This window comes from Helicoverpa zea, chromosome 5 (genome assembly GCF_022581195.2).
Source record: "Helicoverpa zea isolate HzStark_Cry1AcR chromosome 5, ilHelZeax1.1, whole genome shotgun sequence".
NCBI classification, from domain to species: Eukaryota; Metazoa; Arthropoda; class Insecta; order Lepidoptera; family Noctuidae; genus Helicoverpa; species Helicoverpa zea.
The window spans coordinates 5,736,731-5,763,299 of record NC_061456.1 but is presented as its reverse complement, the minus strand read 5'-3'; the positions used below and the strand labels follow the sequence as shown (position 1 = coordinate 5,763,299).

The window sequence follows — 26,569 nt, the reverse complement described above, 5'->3', positions numbered from 1 at the left end:
AATAAACGAAGAAATAAAATTGGGTTTCCTCTTGGAGAAGACATAAAGGACAATGCCGGATTTTGTATGGACCCTGTCCCCACCCACCAACAGACTTGAAACTAGTGTCATCGGAAGCGCATCTTTCTATAGATCATGATTATCAAAACGATTTACTCCAAATGAATGGGGTTTTGGAAATACACGACATTTTAATATCCTTAATAATCAATAAACGTCAAGTTTGTTAAACAATTACTCGGAGTTGCGTGGACCGATTTTGATTATTTTTGTTTTAATGCAAAGAAGGTGTCTCAACGTTAGTCCGATATAATTTTCATCGGGATCTTTTTAGCAACTTTTGAGTTATCACCGGTTAGAATGATAATTGGTTTAATGATTTTGTATGGACCTTTACTGACTCCAACAGAGTTGAACCTAATGTCATCAGAAGCGCCTTATCCGATAGATATTTTTTTACTGTGACGACATACTCTAAATGTTTGGGGTTTAATGAATTATTTTTTATTTTTAAATTATTCAAATCTCATAATTGTTTTTTTTTTATATGAACGTTTACTAGTCATTGGATACATGAAGTGGGCTGCCGTTGTAAGACGACTAAAAAGTCACGGTGTATACCTACTAACCTAACCTAACGTTACGTTAATTGTGGATACTAAAATGTCGAATATTTCCAAAACCCCATACATTTGGCGTAAATCGTTATAATAGTCATGATCTATCAAAGGAGGCGCTTCCGATGACACTAGTTTCAAGTCTGTTGGTGGTGGTGAAGGTGTCCTCACGACATCCTACATTGCCTCTTCAAACCGATTATTTTAACCGATGATAACTAAAAAACTGCTTAAAAGATCTTGATGAAAATTACATTGGACTAACTTTGAGATAGATTCTTTAAAATAAAAATAAAAACATCAAAATCGGTCCACCCAACTCCGAGTAATTGGTTAACAAACTTGAAGTTAATTGATTATTAAGGATACTAAATTGTCTTACAGTTCCTAAACCCCATACTTTTGGAATGTGTCTCCATAATAAGAAATGATCTACTAAATGAGGCGCATCCAATGACACTACTTTCAAGTCTGTTGGTGGGTGGGGACGTTTTTAGGCATTGTCCTTTATAATATTCTAGGTTCTTTTTTATTCGTATCTACTACGACTCAGATGCCAAAACAATCGTACGTGCTTTGTATAATAATTTGGATGTTATTAAAATGGTCTCCATCTTGCGATCGAGAGGTCAGCGTTTGGCGTCATGCCGTCTCCGCCCCTAACACCACCCATCTACATAAAACAACGAGCGACATTCCGCAGTGTACACATTTGCAGGGCACCCTCATAATATTTAATGCAATATGAAAGCCAGACTCATAAATGTGGGGTATTAGTTCGCGAAACGAATGAACTCGCTCGACTTTACTGAAGATTAGACTTCACATTTGTGTGACATTAATCGGTCACTGAACGTTCGTGTTTTTGCGCAACGTATTTTTCCAAATAAATACTTACTCAACGAACTGTAACTGTACGCTTTTACTTTATTAAACAAACACACGACGTTTTATTGAAGTACTAAATTTATTCTGGATGTTTTCTCGCTATGATTGAAACATGAACTGCTGGAAAAATAAGGGAATACCTAACATTCAAACTCCGTTCTTTCTTTTGAGACTAAAGTGAATATGATATCGTGGAGAGGACGGGAATCTCTGATATTAAACGCAATTCCGCATCTACCGTCCTCAGAGGTCCCTGTGCGGGTCACCGATCCTATAGCAGTCCTTAGTTACACATTTCCCTTTGAAATTGCTGTCACTTGATATTGCTTATTCGATTTTTACTGTAAAAATGATATAAGAATAAAATATGTAATTTTTCTTTTCTATTATACAAATGATTTTAAAATATTTTGCTCGGTAGGCTTTAAAATTAAATAAAAATAATTAAAAGATACACGAACATCTAAGCATGTTGTAAGGGGTAGGGACTGAGGAGGTAAAAGCCTCCACATTGGTAGATAAGGCACGCACGGACGGCACTGCGAATTTCATCACGACCCTCCTTGTTTGCGTCTTTATTTACTTGGAAAATAAAAACAGTGTTACAGCACGTTCGCTATTTTTAAACAATCCTTTGAAGTGAAGAACATTAAATTAAAATAATAAATGTTTTCAAGTGCTATCGTTATGAAAGTTTTGTTAAGGTAACTTAATAATATATTTAAATCAGACACGACCCAAATCATATACTTACAGTACACGTGTTCGGTTGGCTCACACACCAAAAGAATTAAAATTCCTCGAGTGACGATAGGTATCAACCTTCAGGCTGAAGCTGGTCTTTGCCTGATTATAGTGAAACATTTGGAACACAAAAAGAATAGTGGTAGGTACAGCATATGTCATGCAACGCAACAAACCGCATTTTAGTAGGGTTAATGTATTTTCAAAAGCTCTGTTAATCGGCGTCGAAGGGAGCAAACTGGGTTGACATTGATTTTGACTTGGAAGAAAATGTGAAGAGGCTTTGATCACATTACCGTTTATATTCGCGTCGAAACCAATGATCGTAATGTAAAGTATTATACGAAATATTATACATATAGCGGATGTTCACCATTAGCATATCGTGAAAGCGTTTAAAATAAGGATTAACGTCAGCCGAGCGGGATCATTAAAAGGCAAAGCGCAGATGGCGGAAGCCAAAAGCTCTACACAGCTTTATTTTAATACCTAGGTAAACCACCGTATTAAAGATTTACCTTCTATCAATTTTCTTAGAACAGCGTTGCAGTATCTATATAAGTATAACAGATATTTCTTTGCTTATGTTACCTATTCAGAAGAATAAACTTTGTGAAGGCCTCTGACAAATAAAACAATAAATCCCCCAACCCGTCTGGAATATCGTGAACGATTTGTATATGGGACAATAACGTGAACGAGGAATTCCTCAATATAAAAGAAACTGGGTCTAGATTTTTACGAATCCAATGGCACATACATTTCGATAATAGAATTTCTTTCGTATGCCTGTAGGGTCTCAATATTCTTGACAGTCCTAAGTGGGTACCTTTCTTTTTATTTAATCAAGCAATCAGTGTTCTGATTCCTATAATCCAATCTCAATAGATCCTACATAGGTGAGAGATCGCAAATTACTTAGCCGTGTGCCGTTCCCAATCCCGCAATCGAATCGAATACGGAATCTACGTAAGGTTAAATCGAGTCACATTTACATAATTCCACAAAGTCTGTCACTTTCTAGTGCTTGATTATTCGGAAGATACCTGTATAGGTAATATTGAGATGTCTTCAGCATCAGGGATTTTACGAAAAGTTAAGTAGATAATTAGTCGGTCTTTGAGGATCAGCAAAAAATGCAACAATTACTAAGACATAGGTAACTAATGCAATATCAGTTTGAGAGTGCGGGCTTTGTACGTTGCGGTATGATATTTGTAGGAAGCGATGTCGTAAAACGAAAGTTTAACGCGTTATATATTCGTCCCTAAGGATGAACAAATACGTGTCAAATATTTTTTGTTTATTTAAATGTGATTTTCAACATTTTTGTTTTTAGTTAACAGGTAAAGTCGGCCTACCGAGTTAACTACATTACCTTTATGTATAGTAAAAACATCCATAAAATATTTCATCACAAACTCATTGTGTAGCAATAGATTTTACTTGAATTTAAAAAAGGATATATCCTACTGTAATATAAATAAAAAAAATAGCAGCGGAACATAAAATGAATAATTCAAACACAAATCTGTTGGTTAGATCCTCATGCGAAACTAGTCGAACGTTTGCCCTGCTCCGCTCTTGTTTTATCGTATTCGGATTTTGATCACGTAAAGGGAAACTTTCAATTTTATTCCCATCTTCATTATTAAAGCTTTGTGGTAATTTCCGGAAAATGTATCTACTGGAATACAGATTAACGAACTTTGATAGATTTAGTACAAAAAATTCTAACCATTCTCTCGTATTGGATGATTGCTTCAATTAGAAGTGACTATCTGAAATCAGCTGTTGTGTAGCATGCAATAATACCTAAAGCAAGGGATTGCGTGTAACCGGAGCTACAGCAGTATCCGATGTCGACCAACCGCCCTACGCATACAACTGTGTTTCAAGTACTAACACAACTACAGAATATCGAATATCCAATATATTGTAGAAATATAGAAATGCCTCTAATACAAACCTACAAGTCTAAAGGCCCAAGTTTTCGAACGTATGAAATATGATATAATTGGAACATCTTAAATAACACTCGCGAACTCTTGCAATTTTATCAAAATTCTTGATTTCTCAACTACGTGTGCTTTACATACAAGTAGCAATGGATGTTTATGATTTTAAACATTTTCATAGCGGCTGATGTTGTTAAACTAATCATGCAAACATGGCAAACATCTTATCTAGGAATTAGCATTTATATTGGACGAGCCTCGTCCTGCAATTGTATGTATGTCGTCCCATATTTGTGTGACATGGTTGCGGTGCTGGTTTGTAGTACAACTGAGAAATGTTGTGCGTGTGTACCTGTATTTGTATGTATGAAATCAAAATAGCACGAATGTTCCTTGAAAATTAACTATCTATTAAGTAATCTGTGCCTGGAGTGCAAAAATATGAGTGTGATAATACTAAAATAAGATAAGTATGGTACCTAAGCAGCCATGTCTGTGTGTACATAGTTAGGTTGATAGAAGATATTCTTCATAGACTTGCGAGTGCCGGTTAGTTAAACAGCGCGGGTCATGACGTCAGCGATGGCAGACGTTGCCCCGCACTACCCTACGATCACGCGGCTTCCGCACACTTTGAGCTATACGCACACAGATGCAAGTCATGTACATGTCGTCGGTAAGCTTGCCCCGTCCACACGGTTTCCGTTTTCCACATGGTTTCAGCGGTCAGCTTTTACAAACAGACTTGTGTAAGGCCATGCGGCGTAACTTCTGGTTTTGTCAATATTCACCTTCGCAAATGGTTTGATAAGTCGGTATGAATTTGACACAATATAACGTTGAAATCAATTAGTTGAATTTGGTTAAGATTTATCCATCACATATAAATGTAGCAAACTTTACCTAACCAATACAGGCGGCCTAAAACGTGATCGGGTTATATAAATGTTGCCCAGTTTAACCGAACATTTCAGAAAACCGATATGAAATTATATTTGTGCACAGATTAGGTAAGTGAATTAGGTGAATGATGGATAGTTTGGGGAAGGCGAACTTTAAGCAAATGTTATGATAGTGGTAAGGCTACGTACGACGAATACTTATGGATATTCCGATACTTTAACAACATACTAAAGGCAACCTTCATAAATATCAATTTGTTCAGCATTACCTACGAAATATGGTCGTCAAGGTGCTGTGAAAGTATTTTGCAGTATTTTTAGGTAAGAACTTATATCCTGAAGCGCGTCCCTCTTAAGATACCAAACTGAGCACCAATCAAGTGAATTAGTAAGATTGATACCTCATCTAGAAGTTATTACCTAGTGAGTTAGAATATGTTTCAGTGTTAAAGAAAAGTGGTTAGTATGGTAAAACTGTATCATCTTTTGGTTTGTTTAAATCTCTCGATTTTTTTGAATACTCCACATAGCTAACTCATGTAGCAGTGAGTGGCAGCTAGTGACCTATAATTTAACACTTTTTAACGTCCAAGTACCTAGGTATAAACATTATTTTCGGGCACCAACCTCCTTAACAATTGACTCCCGTCTATTCAAAAGATCGATAAGGCTGGTCTGCTAGGCAAACACGTTACTTGAACATATGAGAATTTATTTAACGGTTTTGCTATCGATCGAAATATTCCCGTGAAAGTAATAGACATATTTCAAGAACTTGCAGGTTATTTACCCGAAACCCATTTACATAACAAACAACGCATTTACCAAGAAAACTTTATTTATGAATATGCTTTTTTACTATTTCTGTGACTTAACGCCAAGTATGCCTTAAAATATTCCAGCCGACTTGCATTAACCCGACTGCATAATTAACTTGAGCCTTGTTTATAGCCTCATTAATTTGAATTAATTATAGAGGGAAGTAGAATAGAACGACCAAAGCATATCTAAGTTTCCTGGTGAAAACTACACATTTTTCATAACTTTTAAAGTTTCTTTGTTGTGTGTTATAGTATAACAACGGATATAAATAAACGTGTACCTACCTAGCTGCTCGATTTATCCTAATTAAGAATATTACCTACATAGAGCTTCAAAAAATATATTTTTAAAAAATCCACAAAACGGAAAATTTTGCTTTTTACTTTGTTTTATTTATATTCACAAAATTGTTACAACATCAAACTTAGATCGTCTATTTGGACTACAAACGATTTACTTACATATTAAAAAAATATGGAACCAGATTTTGAAAAAAAGTAAAAGTAAGTATCGAGATTTTAAAAGCTCCGTTCAAACAATATACCTACGTAAGGAACCCCAAAATATGTACCGACAAAGCTTGCCTTTGTACTTCCCAACTTTTTACAACGCTGTACTACCATGCTTTTTTGGCAAAAGCATTTTAGGGTCAAAAGTTCATTGACCTGGGTCAGGCGAACTTCTAATAATAGCTTCGTTTTAATTTTGATGCTTTTACCATTTATGCTGGAAGTACCTACCTCGTTTTAATATGCATCTACATTACTGTACTTAACTAGGTCGTAAAATCATACAATGATTATGTTGTCACTATACAATAACATGTATCAAAAGAAACTAAGTAGGTATACTGTTCCATTTTAATTATCTTCAGTAACGGCGTTCCGTTATTACTTACAAACAACGTAACGAAAAGTTACTCTATTAAATTGAAAAGCAACATGTAGGCACTGTGACTTCATAACAAATAAAAAATACCTAGCAGTAGAAATTAAAGTGCACAATTGGTGTACTTGTTTCTATGCAGTCATTTTGAAAACGAATCAATGTACCTAACAACGAAGTGATGGAAAGAATTTCTAATTAGTAAGTAACCGAAGTCGCAAATGATCTCAAAGCCAAAAAGAAATTAGTTCTAACAAAATTGATAAATTGTATGCTTTCTGAAATAGTATTAGCGATAATCCGCTTGGATGAGGTCCACAAAATAAAAGAAATATGATGTTCATGAACTTACCAAATGCTCCTCATACAGATTAGCGCGTGACCCGACTCCCGCCAAATTGAAGCGATCACCGAATACACAGAACGCATTTCACGGATAGCGAAGTAGTCCACGATCGATAATTCTCGTTCACTACAAAGGCGTGCGGGTGCTGCACGCGGCACGCCGTGCGTCCGACGCTCCTACCACACATATTATTCTCAAGTTATTAATTTACACGCACGTCCACTCATGAGAAAAGCAACCTGAGACGACCGCAGCGTTCGAAACCTTAATACTTCCCTTCGCTGCAAATATTAGGTGACAGAATCGAAGACGGAGCCAATCGAATACCTTCGAGTGAATAATTTGCACTGCTACGAATCCAAGACTACAACATTCTTCAACAAAGATTTCAGACGAATCTGCGCTTCTAATGTACACGAACTACCAAATTCTTAAACTTTTCAAAAGTAACGGCACGGAGATACGAAAACTTCGTAACGCGTCTAGCGAATACCAAAATAATATGAACAATATGGGGACAGGAACCGGAGTCGCGTAATAATAAGAGTGCTTGCGTGGGGATGGTACGGAGGGTGCATTGTGCACCGGCGAATTTTGGAAGGGCCCGTTCCGAAAACCCTTGTTTGCTCCCCCCTGCACTTGCGCAAGATGCGAACCAGTTTTGATTTTTGTGAATCAACTCGTGGAGTTAGCCCGTTCACAAAGGGTCTTTCATCCCAAAGCGCCGTTAGCGACCGGTGTCGAACTTTTGTCATACATCATTTGAGGCCAATAACAAAATGCGTATAATCTAAACCAGGTGCTAATTGAAGATCTTATCAGAAATAACGTAATATCTCACAGAATTTTTGTGATAATTTTACGCCTTAAAATGATCTGCCTAAAGATACTGAAAGATCTTTGGGTTACCATTGGCATTTAGGTCTATTCACCATACAATTTTTGGATAAGGGTTTTTTTTTAATAAAAAAAAAACGAGATCGGTCGATAAATTGATCAGTGATTTTGAGTAGATAAACAATTTTAGGACGCACGCTGGACCGCGTTGTAGCAAACCCCTGAATTTCTAAACCACTCTTTTTTGTTTTAAGTTGATTCCCAAATTCCTGTTTTTTTAAATGTAGATCTTAGCCATGAAGACCGTACCGTATATCACAGTACTAACAAAAAGATGCTTTATCGCCCGATTACTTGTTACCTATATTTTTTCAATAAAATCATTCATCGTACTCAGGTGGACGGCTTTAAATAATATGAATTCTATTTTTTATAACTGTAATAAAGATATTACCACCTGAAGACGACTGTTAAGTTTAATATACTGACGAAAATCGTGTAATTTGCACATAAAATACGATAAAGAGTGAAAATTACCCCAGTGAAATGAACAGTAGGTAGAACAAAGACTGGAAAGGAAAGCTGATTTTTACAAACCTTTATTTTACCATCCTTTATTTTAGTAACTCTCAATCTCATGTCAGCGTCGTGAGATATTCATGATTAAAGGTAATCTTGAAACATAATAATATGTTAAGTGTAAAATTCCCAACAAGTTATGTATCAAACATAATTTTGTTGGTTTTGCCGTTTTTTTACTTTTGGCATTACGCTCGAACACCTCATGTCACGGACTTAAGACCTCATCAGAATTTTTGTGAGCGTTTAAGACGTCAAGACAAATATCAGATCTTTCATACCGTTCCTGGGTACCAACGCAAATACAGGTCTAATTTTATTACCTGATAATGATAACTTGATGAGTTAGGCAGGTGCCAATTCTCTTCAAAGTTGAGTAGCCCGCAGCGGCCACAGCAATACACAGTTAAAACGAAGCGGATTGATGTACAGTACATGTGTACGAGTTTGTCGAGAGTACGGGAGCTGATATTGGCATTTTGCTATCGAAATTCGTATTTCGAAATGTGCTGCTTATTAACAGTTACCAAAGCTCCTGTGCTTGTTGAATAGGTCCAAACTGCAAAAATACAAACATATTCTTTACCCACACTAAAAGGAACAAAGAGGAAAGATTTGATTGTTTGTTTGACATTTTTTATCAAGATCCGAAATTAGTGCTGCCGCTTATGTAGACAATGGACACTTTGCATCGGCACGAGAATTAGAAAAGTTCTGAAAAGAAAAGTTCAGAAAAAGTTTGAAACGCTGCAAGAGTAGTAAAAATTACTCTTTGATCGGGCAACTTATGACGGCTTTGGTTTGGCCTGTTGCAAATCCAATGAAACAAGGTAATAGGCAAAAAATATCATGGCAATAAGTCGTACATGGAATATCGATCAATTTCACACAGATTTTAATTAAACATGGAAGAAAATTCCCTTAGCGACTTCTACAAAACTGACCGCTTACTCGTTCAGGGATGTCATACTGTTATTGAGGTAAAAGGAAATAAACCAAATATTAATACTTATTGGAATGTTAATTATAGTGTAGGGAATGTTGTTGTAGAAAGGTAACTCCAATAATATTAATAATTTGTATTTCTTCCTCTGAGCAAATGGAGTGTCTTTAATTAAATGGCCAGGCCTCGTTATGGATCATACCGCCCGAGATTCGGACAAAGCGAAAAAAACTAGGTGCGGGGATTATTGAATACTCATTCGTTTTAACATTTAACAATGCCCTCTTAAATATTTAAAATACAAAAGAAAATTCCTATGGCAATCTGAAAAAAGAAATACAGATGAAATGCCCCAGTAAGTTAAGATTCCAACAGTGTCTTTAATTAGTTGTCCACGACTGTATAGTCAATTGGTTGAAGACCATCTTTCTATTACGATTATCAAACGAGAATCTCTTGCTTGCATTGCTTTCGCCTTTGGAATTGTTTCTCGAGCATTTAATAATCCAACACCAGTTCATGTGGTCAAAGTTAAAAAGATTCTGTGCTACGTAAAGGGTTTAGTGGGTTTTAAATCATTTCAAACTTCGAGTACAACGCGAAAAAGTGTATCAGTGACGCTTCAATGCTACTTCTCGCTATACAAGTGGAATGATTTGTTTGTATTCGAACGGTGGAATGGCATGGCAAATCAAACTACTATGTACTGTGATGATTTCATCAACAGAAGCTGAAATAGTAGATGCAAGCGTAGCCGCAAGAGCGTAAGGGTCATGGCACATTATACCAGCACCGCAACAGCACAGCAGCAGCACGGCGTCGCCTCGAATTTAGACTACGGCTAGCTGCCAGCGCGCTAACTACGCGTTGTCCACAAGGTGCAAGCTCACCGTCCGCGAGGTGTAAGCTTGCTGTCACCGCAAACTCAATATTGTTTTAAGACAGTTATGATTGAACATTGATTTCTTCGCTGCCGACTCGGAGTCTGCGCGTAATGAGCATGCCGTCGGCGCGCTGTACGCATACGGTCCGCTCGCTTGCAGCACGCGGGCTGCGAGTCGAGTTGTGTGGTAGCGGCAAGCGCGCTGACTGCCCGCCGTTGGCTTTTTCATATTGATATTATGAAATATATTATACTATACACGATTTAATGCTCTAAATTGAATGACAAGTTAAATGCTGGTGTGGAGCGGTGCTGTTGCGGTGCCGGTATAATGTGCCATGACCCTATCTTAGGTTAACCTGGTTTAAAAGATTTCATACAGAGAGATAAACATGGTTCCCGAACTGTATATTGACAAAGAATCTGTACAAAACTAGTCAGTATCCCTCCTTATATGTTTATAATGTTGAGGTAAATTACTACCTTGAATTATAAGGACATATCTAATCTATCTATATAGGTACTTTTTACTTGGGTAAAACATTAAAAAAATCCCCGCTACCCGCTGAAGCATTAAAATAAATTAAGCCTTATTTTTTTGCTTTTCTTTGACTAGGCCAGTAAGCGTTAAAAATAATAATTATGGGTGTAATTTTATTTCAATCGGTTCAGCAGTTTAGACGAAAAAAGACACGAACTAACAAGCAGGTGCAAACAGTCTCACTTGTGCATTTACAATATTGTTAAGGATTAAGTAACATAAACATCAATCAAGCTAATAACGGATAATGTAGAAAAACAAAACGGGTTTTGTTTATTCAATCCGCTAGAAAATTATAAGTAGTAGGTAGATACATAAAATATCTGACAATATTAAGTACCCACATTAAACAAATATTTTAATCAAATACAACGAACAAAACTAAAAATATTGATCCGTTGAGACTACTTTTCGAATTTTATTAATAATTAAAGCCTTAAATTGCGTGTCGTAAGCCCGTATTCAAACATTTTAATTTAGTTAGCGTGTGTTATTCCCGAACGAATATGTATGTTGCGCCATGTTTCCATAAGATGGCGCGCACAACAGTTTCATACATTCTCTTTGGTTTAGCGCTGCGCTAGTATATCGATTTTACCAACAACACTCAGTATGAACAGCAGGGAAAATATAAGGGACGAAAACATTTTTTTAGCCAGAATCTGAGGTGAATTCCAGAAATATTAGTCGCTATAAAGTTTTAAATGGACTTTTGCAATAGTGTGTACAAACGCCTTCAATAGAAGTGCGATTTAAACATCTTGAGAATATATAATTTTGAGTGTATTATTCTGGCAACCCACAAATGTCTATGAATTTGACCCCGAAGCTCGTGTCCGGAGCAGAAGGAGAGTGTGGTGTAGGGCCAGGCCCTTCGTTTTTGATCTTCATCTTGTCGAATATTGTGTAAAATGGGCACATAATAGGTAAATAACGTGTTTAAAATGCATTTCGCGTTATTATTTTCTTTCTATTCAGATGGTCCACTTATCTTGTTCGAGCAATAAAACATCGCGAGAAATCCGTATGAGTTCGTAACGCTAAGAATATCGTCCAAAGTCGCGTAATGATTATTTTATTAGTAAAAAAATATCAGTGATATTTTTAAACTGTTTGTGGACTTGTGTTGGAAGCTTATCTCGTGATCGGAATAGATTTATGAAATTCGTTACAATGATGTCCTCGGGATTTTGGTGAATGTGTTGAGACAATGGTGTATCGATTATTTTGCGCTAACTAAATGTCATCCCGGTGCCGTAGTGTTAATATTAGAAGTCTATGTTTGTGACCACGAATACTATTGTCTAGGCATCTACGCGTTTTATATTAAGCATGCAGAACTTCAATTTAGCTTGAGTGACCAAAATAGTGCCGACGTTTTTCATTCGGATAAATTCATCCGCTCCTTGACAATATCTATTTTCCGACCATTTCGTGAGTGGTTACTCCGTGGAACAGCAAGATATAAGAGAAAATATAAATAGCACTTATAGTTCATAATGTAGCCTATCTACTCATCGGCTGTAAAACATCAAATATTTTAGAACGATACACCGAACAAAAAATATTTTTTATGAATTATGTATGTACAACGTATCTGTGTGTTATTGTACAGGGGAACGTAGGTATGACTCGTATCAACACCTCATCTACGTATTTTCGTTCGAGCCAATTTGAGTTAATATTTTCAATCCTCTGTTAAATCCGTGATTGTTTTCACTTTCAGTTTAATTACCGTTGTCAATATTTAGGTCTGATAACAAAATCGAATACTAAATACATAACAAGGTCCACTACGCAATCATGACAAACAAAACTTGTGCCGTGCAATGATACTGACGTTATTTTGTTTTTTGTTACAGTCACATACTCAGATATTGAAGATTCGTGCTCAAAGTTTACGCAGGTGACTGTTACAATCTGGTGTAGTAAGTATACTGTGTTAAAAATGGCAAATCCAAACCGTGAAAGTGTCAGTACGCGATTTTCAGATAATTATGATCTGAAAGAAGAATTAGGAAAAGGAGCCTTTTCAATTGTGCGACGTGCTGTGCAAAAGTCAACTGGTTATGAATTTGCGGCCAAAATTATTAATACTAAAAAACTCTCGGCAAGAGACTTCCAAAAGTTGGAAAGAGAGGCACGAATTTGCCGAAAACTTCAACATCCTAATATCGTAAGACTTCATGATTCTATTCAGGAAGAACATTTTCACTATCTGGTGTTCGACTTAGTAACAGGTGGTGAACTGTTTGAAGATATTGTTGCCAGAGAATTTTACTCTGAAGCTGATGCTTCTCATTGTATACAACAAATCTTGGAATCTGTACACCATTGTCACCATAATGGAGTTGTGCATAGGGACTTAAAACCAGAAAATCTTTTACTGGCCAGCAAAGCTAAAGGAGCCGCTGTCAAGCTTGCCGATTTTGGACTAGCTATTGAAGTACAGGGCGACCAACAAGCGTGGTTTGGTTTCGCCGGTACTCCTGGTTACTTATCGCCTGAAGTACTTAAGAAGGAACCGTATGGTAAACCAGTGGATATCTGGGCGTGCGGTGTGATCTTATACATTTTGCTTGTTGGTTATCCACCATTTTGGGATGAAGATCAGCATCGGCTGTATGGACAAATCAAAGCGGGAGCTTATGATTATCCGTCACCTGAATGGGATACAGTGACGCCCGAAGCGAAAAGCCTCATTAATCAGATGCTAACTGTAAATCCTAGCAAGAGAATAACGGCATCCGAAGCTCTTAAGCACCCATGGATCTGCCACCGGGAACGTGTTGCCTCTGTAATGCACAGGCAAGAGACCGTAGACTGCTTGAAGAAATTCAATGCAAGGCGCAAATTGAAAGGGGCCATCTTGACCACCATGCTTGCTACACGCAATTTCTCCGGAAAATCTATGGTAAACAAGAAGGGAGATGGATCGCAAGTGAAAGAGTCAACCGATAGCAGCACCACATTGGAAGACGACGATTTGGACAAGGATAAGAAGGGCGTAGATAGAGCATGTACTGTAATTTCCAAAGAACATGATGAAGAAGCTTTGACAAAGGCAGATTCGTTTGGAAAAGCTCGTGGCGATAGTAACGCTTCTTTGCGGCGAGCAGAAGTAATCAAAGTAACTGAAGTGCTCATAGATGCGATTAATAACGGGGACTATGAAACCTATTCCAAATTATGTGACCCGAACGTGACAGCATTCGATCCCGATGCGCTGGGTAACTTAGTGGAAGGCGTCGAATTTCATAAGTTCTTTATCGATAACACGCCGACTCATGTAAAAACTAATACTACGATCTTAAATCCTAGAGTGCATCTTCTCGGCGATGATGTAGCTGTAATTGCGTACGTATGCGTAACGCAAAGCGTGGATGCCGAAGGCCGACGAGCTACACACCAGGCGCAAGAGACTCGCATATGGCACAAACGCCACAACAAGTGGACGGCAATACATTTCCATCGCTCCTAACTAGTCCCTTCTGCAGCCCACTCCTGTACGGTAGAGGATAACGGTCTCGCAAATGAAATTATCTGCAATGGTGACGCCGTTGCAGCTATTATAACTTTCCCAAGTTAGATTGAGACTACAAGATGAATAATCCTCTTCTTCGTACACTATAAAATTTATTATCCAATTCTGCTATAAAACTTACACGAATTTTATTAGAATTCTTTGTAATCCAAAATATTAAGTTAAATTACTTATAGGTAAATGTTATTGACACCGGTGTAAGCGATTCGGAAGTTTATTCTTATCCGTTAAAGTCACTTATAAAATTACTATGTGGCTAAAATGTGATACCGTTAAATTCAATGCTTTGTGCTAGTTGTAGTAGAGTGTACAAAAATTCTGATCTCTGACAAAATCGAAGATATGTCAACGAATATCGAGGCAAAGTGTTGTTTATCAACATAATAAAAGAAATCTCAACATAACAACAGATCTGATACTAATGAATCTATATTATAAGCAAATCAGCAAAAAATTTCAAGATTTAGAATATTTAGCACATTTCTCAGTAAGTCTCTCTACATTTTTAACTATGAATGTTTTGTCGTGCTTAAAAATGGTGTTCTATTTGTTATCAAATACCTAGTTAGTAAGATTTAAGTAACTAATAAATCATGCAGTTATTGGCACTATGCACTTAGATATATCTACACAGTGAGGACGTAGATTTATTAAAATTAAAGTTCATCTATTTATAGAATACCTACCTAAATTGCGCTAAAGTTTTCTTCGAATACATTTTAGATCCTGCGTATTTGTATACGTACTAGCTAGGACAGCATCAATGTGCGTATTATATTTTAAGTGGATTATATCAATTTCGTCAATTTTAGATTTTAATGTTAATGACATTATTCTGCTTTAGCTTTCCTCACCAGAGCATTAGAATGATAAAATGTTTCCTTGCTGTACTTATTAATTTGAAAAATGCTGAAGTGTTTGTTTGCTGTTCCTATAATTGTTTTGTAACTGGTCGTTAAACAAATCGTACCTACTTGATATAGCTTATAATTTTAAAAGTGATAACTGTGCAAGAGAAGGGTCGGCTTGTTAGTATTTGTATTAACTAAGAGGAGCTTTGTCAACAGTGATATTAATGTAATGAATGTAAGGTGTTTTTTGCACAGTTACACTTAAGAAATGTGCTTTAAATATTGGATCTATAACTGTAAGTCTGCAGTAAATTCAGTATTTCCTATAATATAATTAGATATAAAAGTCATTTAACCATGTTTTTTACAATTTTATAATATATTTTAGTATAGTTAGCAAAACTTAATTTACGAACATCGGTGGAGTTGGAATTGTAATATTAAAACGCATAATAAAAACCTACATATTAAATCAACTTTTCATGTTGATAGTTTCACTGTAAATTGTGTATACAGAGTACATACATAGTTGTGCCATTATCATTGAAATTAGTGCCAATAACTGTAAACTAAAAAATGTATTCTAGTCTTTATTGTTACCTACGCATATTTAGTAATTAATCAACATTTTTAAATTAATTTTGAACATATATATTTACATACATAGGTACATAAACTTACATTGTGTACATAGATATTGATTTGCACATTGCATGATTAAAAGTGTCGTCTTCGTCATTAGCTAAATAAAATATTTTCTTTGAAAATATTTAATGAGGGTTTGTTATCTAGATCATGTTGAATTTATTTGATAATTTACTTCTACGTAACTAGTGGCTCTCCGTTAATGTTAAAAGACTAGAACTCGCCCACGGAGCTCGCCAGACCCCAAAAGGCATAGATAGAATAGAAACATCTGTTGTGCTGATCCGTCGTTGGAAAATAGCGTTAAATAGGCATAAAACAGCTCGTTAGTTTTCTAAGCTCAGTCTGTAAACATCACATTAGATGAATTTACTTTATAGTTGAAATGTTTGAATTTTATTTTACATGTTATACAAAGCCTACCAGCCAAAATATTGTAGGTACTTTTGCTTTATATTAAGTTTTTATGTAATACGTTACTACAGCTGAAAGTTAGCATTGGGTTTATTAAATTCCCTTTTTTCCCAATAAAGCCTATTGGGAATCTTTGACATTATCAAATAAAGTATTATTATTCATAAAACTCCAAATCAAACACCAACATTATTTACTGGTATTAAAATATAAATATTCTATTGAATAGATTAATGTGTTACATGACTTTCAATTAAATACAATTTTTACTATTGAACTGTTAAATTTTTGTCAGAATTTAATCAAATACTAATGTGAAAATACAATGTATATACCTACCTTCCTAATTCAGTATGAGATGCACAAATCTATCATGATGGTTATCTTCCAGAATATTTCACAAATGTCTCGAGAACAACAATATTTTAAGTATTTATATATTTTCAGTCTTCCCTGGACACTGGTCCAAAATACTAAATTAAAGGGATACCTTATACAGCTACTGTCAGCTTCAATTCAATAGTTTAACTTTTTCAAAAATTTAATCTGCTCTCCGCAAATTGTTAATAATGCACATTTACCTGTTTGCATGCATTTATCTCACTGGCTTTTACATTTAGGGGGGCTTTTATAAATGACATTAAACTTTTCCATTGGCTGCTTTTTATTATGTACATTTACAATACTTATAATAATATATAATAAATTATTTTACATTAAAGATGTACTTAAACTTTATAATCCATGACACCATTTGTATCAACAAAATTACGCGAACACTGAACACATTATTTGTGCTGAGATATGCCTAAGAGGCTGATTACAAATGGTTTCATGTCATTAAAATTATATATACATACATAATATGGGTGCATTGCAATAGGGGTACATTATTTAAAATATACTAGAATTAAACAATTTTTGTGTCATAATTTTCAATTAATAATTACTTGTGTAGTAAATTGCTGATAATCCTCAATAGAATAACATTACTATATTCAGCTAGAATTGTGTTTAATGTTTTGACGCCAAACATAATATTATAATGATAATATTTGTAAGGCTATATCAGCATTAACTTTAAATCATTATTAGGGTGTTGATAAGTAAATATGAACAATGTGTTTAGTCAAAATTCCAAACAAATTGCACCCTTGCCTAGTATGTGAGATTATTTTATGTTTTATAGTTAGAACTCTTACCAAAGTATTTTACTTTAATGCACCACAAATTTCATTTAGGATTTGCTCTTTTTTATCATGAAGGCTAAGTTTGTAGTAGAATAATAACCAAATGTGAAAGTATAGGTGTATTAAAGAATTGTCAGTATATTTGTATTCAACATAATTTCTTGGACCTCTGCATTGCCGATTATCATGTAAAATTCTCTAAAATAAAGTTCTTTTGATCTACAATAACATGTTGTATTTCTTTTCATGATTATACACTGCAGTCATTTCTTAATATACATACAATATTTATTTACAATTATATATATTTATTAATATACATACAATATTTATTTAAAATCATAAAATTGTAGCTGCCATATTTAAAAACTGTTTTTTACAATGCTACATGACTCAAGATCTTAAAAAATATTACAATGCTACTTAAGCGGCTACTTTAACTACTTTACAAATATAATAACATTTTCTAGAAACTATACATACCTTACACAACATTCAAATATTTCATCTTTGAGTGAACTCCTTTGCAGCCATCAACTGTCACATTGAAGTTTTTTAATATATCCTCTAGCTCTTTGCTGCCCAATCTCCTGTTATGTAATTCCTGTTTGATACATTCTTTCAAATGTACTTCTGTCAATGGTTTAAATTCAATAAACGTTTTTAATGCTTTTATGTCAGAAAAGTTTTCTAAAAGTCTATGGGGAAATGTCTCATCACAATTTTTAATAAATTCATTTGTTGATTCATATTCATAACAATTATAAATTAATATCACAGTAATGTCTTTTTCTAAGTTGTTGCTTTTTTCTAAGAGTTCTCTTATTTGTGTCTTGATATGCATATCATTTGCTGTCAAACCATCCACTATGACAATGGCATTCTTACACATAGTGAGACCATACATGAAGTCTGTTGAAAATGAGTTCGTGAAACTAGGCATAGTGTAGTGATACACATTGGAGCAAGGTCCAATACTATCTAGCAGAATAGATGATGCATAAGTCTTTCCGACTCCAGTTCCACCTGAGAACAGCAAAAGTTTACTTCTTTCTTTTAGTTTCAATGTCTGCATTATCTTATTGACAGCTTCTGTTTGTCCAAACAGTTTATTTGATAGACTATGTTCTAATTCATCATAATGGAAACCGTCAAAGCACTTTAAACTATAGATATGTAGTGCAAATATCGACATTAAGATAATAATAACGACGGACGATATCTGGTACATAACATTCTTATAACTTTTTGATGACTTCGGAATTTTTAAATGATATTTTTTCACAATAGGTTGCGATTGAGGTTGCGCCACTGGCCTTGTAGAACTTGTCAGTTGAATCTCTTCGATAGGATCATCAGTCTTTTCAGTTTTTATAGTCTTCATAATAAATGATTCATTGTAAGAAATATCCATTTCCCTTACTGAGTTATTGCTTGTATCAATATCCATTGGTTCATAACTTAAGTTATGATTTTCCATTGTTGTAAAATGAAATGGGCACTTTCGATGGCGAAGTAAGCTGTGCGAGGATTAGTGATAACAAATACATTTATCAAAAACTACCGATAATTACGTCTTGAGTTAGAAACGAAAGAAAAATGTATTATTGTGTGATTTTCAAATTTAACCTCCACAAGTCCACCATTGACATTAACATTTTCAAATCGGCAGACATTGACAATCACTGAAATAATGACATTATACTAAGTGACCACTAGACCTGGCCGGCCCGCAAATGATTAGCGAATTAGTCGGCTTAGTGAATTAGTCGATTCTCTGGTAATGTTTCTGGACAAGAAGCTTATAGTTAGTAAATACGAGATCGATTGTATCACGCGTCGTGACATCAAGATACAACAAGTATTCAACTAGTATTGAAACCACTTCATAAGCTGTGGCATACGGGCACACAAAATTGGATACATAGATTTCATGTTTACTCTTTGCTGTTTTTTATTGAAATTGAAACTTAAATAGTAAACTTTACTCTGCAATAATCACTCTTCTGTCGTAGATGGAATGGAAATATAACTCTTTTTTTTAATTTTAGGAAATAAAATCTTAATTGTCAATAGATTATTAGAGACAATTATTTTCTCTAATAATCAATAAACTAAGTAAATGAAACCACCAGAATACGATTGATGCTGGTACTGCATCTCTCTATCCCATCCCCATCCGCCATCGATATCTGGTCGAATATCTAGGAAACAGATCAAAATAATGAAATGGATAGAGAAATCATGAGAGGTGTAGTGATAAAGGTAAAGTTAGGTATCCAATGGAAGTTGATCCCACGCCACGGCATAGATAGCAAGAAAAGAAGAGAAATCAAATAGGTGGTAAGTATTACTTTTTAAATGTTGATGATGAAATCTCTATAATGGGTCATGAACCCCCTTTCACCTTTTCGGGTGTTTTTGAAGCACTCTAAAAAAGACTACATACATTAATTTATACTATCGAACTGTATTCTCGTTCAATTTTTTTTAATTTATCACAAATTGAAATCCATTAAAAAACAAAATCTCATAAGTGTAATCTATTTATTTATTTATTTATTTTATTAATAAGGTCAGCCAACAATTGTTTACACATTACATTTTTACAAACTTGAGTAATACATATAAAAGCACGTGTAACAATTTCTTAAAGGCTAACATCACATGCAAAGAAAACGGTTATTAAATTGTGAATTTAAAAAAAAATTAAAAGAAGTAATTTAGTTACCAAAATTAATAATTAAGCACAAACAAACAATTATACTTTCAGGAATAAAAATATAAATAAATCCAACCCTAACAGTATTAATGTTTGTTATTTTTTCAAGAAAAAGCTAATGTTCCAATCTCACTCTGCTAGTGCTGAAAATGTGCGAGCGATATACTCAATAACGATCGTTTGTTATAAAAACAGACTGGTTTAAAATAATTTTATAATAACTCGAGTACACAATAAAATTTTTCTCAACTGCAAAATAATTTTCAAGTAAAATTAATAAAATTAATTTATTTACATTTGACAACTTTAAATACATAATCGATGTACTTAACGACTACGCCTTTGAATAACGTTTCAATAATCGACTAAAGCGTTTCTTTTTTTCTTCTATGGCATCTCTATTTCCCGTTTCAGCAGGAGATTGGGGTCATTGTGCCATGTACGTCACAAAGTAGAATCAACAAAAATAACGTTAATTTCGAAATGGGGGATAAAAATGACTGCCAAAATATTGTTTATAAATCTACGCCTCCGCCAACAAATAGAAAAGTACGAAACCCATTCGATAAAGCGTTGATTGATAAGTTACACAAACCTATATGCAGGTAAGTACGCATTCGTTTTTTTTATCGAGGTAGTTGCAATGTTACGGCCTGGAATTTATTTTTGTGTGGGATTTACTGTTTTCAGTCCGGGAATGTGCAAGATATATAAGAAGAAGAGCAATGGATCCTTCCGCTGGGACATAGACCAGGCTTGTACTCTGGTGCCGGCAGACATCGTAGCGTGTAACAGTCAGTTTGAGCCTACGCCAGACCCTGCATTAGAGAAGATTGCCGAAGAGGCTACTGATCGGTAAAACATTACTCTTCATTATGTTAATTATCTTAGTGGGCCTCAACAACATTTATGCAGAATTTTACTAGCAAGCTCTAAACACAACCATATTTGCATCCAAAATATTAAATATTCATGAGTCTTTTTAGGGTTCTGTACTCAAAGGGTAAAACGGGACCCTATTGTTTTCTCTCCTCTGTCTGTCCATCCATCCGTCTGTTACCAGGCTGTATCCCATGAACCATGATAGTTAAGAGAGTTGAAATATGACATAGATGTTGAAATATGATATGTATATCAACATAGATGATGTATTTTTGTTACCGCTATAACAACAAATACTGAAAACTAGGATAAAATAGATATTTTGGGGGGCTCTCGTATAACGAATGTGATGTTTTTGCTCGATGTCGATCTCCGCAACAGGTAGATGTGGTTTTATAAATAATGGTACGGAACCCTTTGTACGCGAATCCTGTTCGCACTTGGCTGGCTTTTTCTACTGTTTTTCTTTTTTACTATTCTTTTTACTATTTACTATTCTCTTTTGGTTACAAGCTTTAAAGAGAGAAATTCTGTAATTTCATTAATACATATCTAAGTTAAAAATATTTAAAACATCACAGGTACAAATCTATGTCTTCATATTTTCTTACTTACAGGTTTTTCTCCCAAGAAATGGTCATGCCGAGTCCATTGATAGAGTCATCCAAAAAGGTGAAACCACTATTGCAGACATCTGCAGAGTCAAGTATACATATTGACAGTATTATAAAAGAAAAAATTGTGGTCACTAAAGAAGGTGAGTCATTTTTACTCATAGTTATTCAACTACCTATACATAATTGTATTTTTTTTAAATTATATTATGATTGAAAAATAAAAAAAATTAAATGATACTAACTGCAGATATTACAAATAGTAGGTCTCTCGTTTTGGTAGTATCTTGGCTTTAAAAATATACTTGGAGCTTACATTAAATGTTGTGCAGATATGTGCACAAAGCCTCCTTTACTTAGATTCAATTGGCATTTTCAGCTTATCCAACATGTCATGTGTAGGATGCATATTTCAAGACTCAATTTTATGGGTAAATTGAATAGTAGTCATCATCCTTTGAGCCTTTTTCCCAATCATGTTGGGGTCGGCTTCCAGTCTAACCGGATTCAGCTGAGTATCAGTGCTTTACAAGAAGCGACTGCCTATCTGACCTCCTTAACCCGGGCAACCTGATACCCCTTGGTTAGACTGGCTTCTGACTACCCGTAACAACTGCCAAGGATGTTCAAATAAATGGTAGATTGAATAGTAGTGTGACACAAATATTTTAGTTTCAGCACAAACAGTTCTCACTCTGCCACCAGAATTGCCTCCTGAACTAGAGCTTCTGCTTCAGCCATTTTGTACATTCACACAGGTAAAATTAATTACTATAAGTATAGCTTTTCTAAGCTAAAGTGACATGCCTCACTACTACATTTCAAGTCAGCATCATAAATGCGGGATTGGGGCACGTCATTTCCCTTTGAGGCGAGCTCCACAGTACTCGCCAAACTTTTTTTTTTTTTGTATTTGTATTTTCTTTGTTGTCACTTGACATTTTGCAACTCCCAAAGCAGAATTTAAAGGTATGGGCCAATTTACGGATGCTTGGTTATTGACTGACATTATTAAATAAATAATTTTATTAGCATTTATTATGGTAATTTGTTATAAGTACATACCTACTTATTATAGAGGAACTTTCAAAAGTACATCACATCACATACATAGATTCTTGTCATTTCTTCCTACTATTTACAGGAACAAAACATGTCTGGTGAATACGAGATCACGGCAAACGGTTCCCTGCGTCGGAAGCTATTCTTTGAAGAGCATAGTGACATGGAACATTATGACTCGGAGCAGACTGATGATGAAGTACATGTGGAACAACGACCGCCCTCCAGCTACGAGGCTCACACACCAATTGTGTTCAGTCCTGATCTTGTAAGTTTTATGGGGTTATTTATTCTGATCTTTTTATAGGTACATATATATATAAGGACAAAAAACTGATGTCCTTGGTTTCACTTGTGTCCCGTGGGAACTACTGTCCGTACCTGGATAAAATATAGCCTATGTTACTCGGGGGAAAAGTAGCTTCCCAACAGTGAAGGAATTTCTCAAATCGGTTCAGTAGTTTCGGACTCCAATTGGACTTTTTATTATATTAGTATACATAGATTAAGCTTTATTTAAGTTCCATATTAATTTACACGATCAATTGATTTGAATCAGGGAAAATTAATGTGGAACTTAAATAAAGCTTAAATAAAGCTTAATTATTATTATACATAGATTACCTACACATATTGAATTACATAAATAATTTACTTAACCTGCGACTTCGTGAAGTTATGGTCATCAATTCATCACCCACTGTGATGTGTATTTCTGCAGAGCCGAGACTTCGTATCAAAAGGCATGAAGCGTACGTTTGGCACGCCACTGAAGAAAGGCACCTCGGGCAACTGCAGCAGCAAGCCGTGTTACCGCAATAAAATACTAGATGTGGTAGACTTTGGGGAGCCTTGCTTCAGTCCCATAGAGTTCCGTACACCAAGACGTACTGGTACGGTACAATGTCAGGGCTCCGCTACTTCTTCATCTTTAGCCTCCATCTCACCAGTGTTGAAAGTCAGTTCCAGTGATGAAGAGGTATGTATCAATGTATAGTAGTGTTTTGTTTTTATATCACGTAAGTTCTCAGTATCCACATCGTCAATTAAAAATAATGGAGATGGAAAATAATAACAAAAGAGAAATATTTTATCAAGAGAAACAGATTTATTGTTTACATTCTTAACTATGATATCATTAAGAAATTTTAAATTACCAAGTAGGACCAATTTGACGACCTCTATGGCGCAATGGTCACCAAGCCGGACTGCCGAATCTGAGGTCCCGGGTTCGATTCCCGGTTCGGTCGACATTTGTGTGATGAGCATGCTTGTTGATCGTGGTCTGGGTGTTACAATATGTATTTATAAATATGTATATGTGTAGCTATATGTAGTTTATCAGTTGTGTTAGCACCCATAACACAAGTTAGTTAATAACTTACCATGGGGTTAACCAACCGTGTGTGAAAAGAAGTCCCGACATAAAAAAAAAAAGTAGGCAATCTTTATTTTGTATTTCAGAAGAATAATTTCACGTCGCCCGAAACCGAAACGATGGCTACTTGCTTGGATTGTATTGAGGCGGAACCGAAAGGCGAGAAGAAGGGTCCTTGCTTCTGTAAACTGACTCCGAATAAAATAAAGCGGAGCACATCGCTGAAGGAATCGCCTCATAAGACTAGGAAAAGTTCATTCTCGTTTTCTGAGAAACGCAGTTTGAGTATGTCCAGTCTACATCGTAGTCGCTCTGTTCAGAAGTTGGACTTCAGTATGGATATGAGCGTTGACGGATCCTTCCATAACCATTCACAAGGTAATAAATAGTTAATTTTTTTTATATTAAGGTTATCATGACTTCGAACTTATTGAAGTTGAGTTGACAAATCAGTCACAATATGTATATTTGAGATTTTTTTGTGAGTTTATATCTAATGAAGATATTTATTTTTTCAGCTGATTCAGAGTCGAGTTCGCCACATAAGAAAGAAGCAGTGTGGTCACTGATAGAAGAAACGAGTATTCAACATTTAGTTAAAGTGGAAACAGCCAAGTGTTTGTCAACTGGAGTACAGTCGTCTACCAAAATACATAGCATTAACGTTAATATAGACGACACGCCTATCAAAGGCAAATCAAAGAGCAATATACGAGCTCATGAAATTAGTAAAATTCGCGCACCAATGCCTCTGAGTCCTCTACACATGTCTCTAGATAGTAGTTTAGATAATTCATATAACCCACTTAGCTTGGAGGATAAGAAGATAGACTTTAACAAGGTTGATCTCAAACTATTGACTGAAAATATATCTCAATTCGATTATACCACAAACAACATGACCAAAGTAGGTGGTGATAGCTCAACTAGTTTTAAGAGAGTAGATAGTGGATTTAATGAGAATACATTCTATGCCAACGCTTCTAGTTACTACGAAAGTGCCATAAAACCCTCAGAACTGACTGTTACAAATGTATCAAAGACTAATAATAAGAACGCTTTGAAAGAGATCTCTAATATTCCTTGGATGCGAGTCGATAGTGGATTCAAAGATGAATGTTCTTCGGACGGTACGCAGTTTTATCCTGTACACGAAAATTCTGTGAAAAAGTTCACGGGCTTCCATTTTTCCGAAGCAAAGATAGATGAGAAAGAGAATTTGGGTGCTGAGGACTTTGATAAGTTTTTGGTTCAGTCCACCAACAAAAGTGAGACCATGTCGATGTCTGATATCTTCACGGACGACATGACATTCAACTGCAATTTCTCTTCGACTCCATCTAAAAATAAGACACGTAAAGTTCTTTCATAATTAAGTTATTGTAAGCTTTTTTTATAAGACGGTATGAATTTTATATGCATTTACACAATTAGGTAATTAATTAATTTGTTTTTGACTTTGCTCCATTATTGTGGATGATTTATAGAATTATGATGAATTGATTTTGTATGTGGTGTCTAGAGCTTAATTTTTGCGCGATATAGATATTTTTGTGTGTTTTGTATGTGAGTACTCGAGTCAAGGAAAATTTCATATAGTTTCAAGACTGAAATGATAAAATACGATATGAGTATTTTCCTTGGCTTGATTGATTCGTATGTAACAATAGTCTCAGGGGAATTGCGCGTCGTGCCGACAAATGTCCATCAAGAGCCTGCACTATTTGTCTTCTGACCTCTTTAATTAATAGGCAACAATATCTGTCAAGATAATATTAGCTAGTTTAAATTTAGCTTTGTAGTATTTAATATGTGTGTGCAATTAACTCTATTCTTATTGAACCTACTCGCATATGGCACGGCAAATATGAAAATGGCTTAACAATTTTTATTTTTATTTTCAACACAGATATCATTTTTTTGTGTAATTTCTATACCCTAACAACTACCCAAACATTCCGTTTTGGTGAAGTTTAGTACCCACATAAAGCCGCTAGTTTATTGACGTTTTCAGAAGTTTCTAAAATCTGAGTATAAAGTAATAAAAGTAATTTACTTCTCTTTGGTGTTAAGCCACTGTAGTATGAAGCGTGCGAAATGTTTACTCGTTAGTTAATTTCGTTAATTAGAGGGCATTAATATTATCAAGACGACCGCCTCAAAGTCCGAGATTTGTTTACTCTTATTTTTAATTTAATTTTATCTTATTTTTATTATAATTTGCTGTTCGCTCGTATAATTAAATTAATGTATAATTTAATTAGAAATAAATTTTGTTGGTGGACACACCAAATTCTAAATTAATTGTCTATTTTGATGTAA

General features: G+C 35.1%; 3 protein-coding genes across 6 annotated transcripts in view; 2 read left to right on the top strand and 1 right to left on the bottom strand.

Moving 5' to 3' along the window:
• The window catches only part of LOC124630209 (calcium/calmodulin-dependent protein kinase type II alpha chain), a 41,765-nt gene extending 23,948 nt beyond the window's left edge, over positions 1–17,817 (top strand). Inside the window, exons 1-2 of one of the 4 annotated variants that reach the window (XM_047163971.1) lie at positions 11,750–11,871; positions 12,808–17,817. In XM_047163971.1, the coding sequence (XP_047019927.1) occupies positions 12,894–14,426 (1,533 nt within the window). In that variant the 5' untranslated portion in view covers positions 11,750–11,871; positions 12,808–12,893 and the 3' untranslated portion in view covers positions 14,427–17,817. Of the gene's footprint in view, positions 1–11,749; positions 11,872–12,083; positions 12,571–12,807 lie in introns of those variants that run through there. The other 3 variants (XM_047163974.1, XM_047163970.1, XM_047163972.1) reach the window with 3 other exon arrangements.
• On the bottom strand, positions 17,046–19,263 carry LOC124630210. The gene has a single exon (XM_047163975.1). It carries the CDS (start codon positions 19,067–19,069, stop codon positions 18,074–18,076), a length of 996 nt encoding a protein of 331 aa, XP_047019931.1. The 5' UTR covers positions 19,070–19,263; the 3' UTR covers positions 17,046–18,073.
• Positions 19,264–20,723: 1,460 nt separating this feature from the next.
• Positions 20,724–26,547, top strand: LOC124630468 (protein aurora borealis). The gene is made up of 8 exons (XM_047164389.1): positions 20,724–20,916; positions 21,002–21,166; positions 21,811–21,950; positions 22,480–22,565; positions 22,952–23,137; positions 23,591–23,848; positions 24,334–24,625; positions 24,766–26,547. The coding sequence occupies exons 1-8, from the start codon at positions 20,795–20,797 to the stop codon at positions 25,617–25,619; spliced, it is 2,103 nt and encodes a 700-aa protein (XP_047020345.1). The 5' UTR covers positions 20,724–20,794; the 3' UTR covers positions 25,620–26,547.
• The last annotated feature ends 22 nt before the right edge of the window (positions 26,548–26,569 follow it).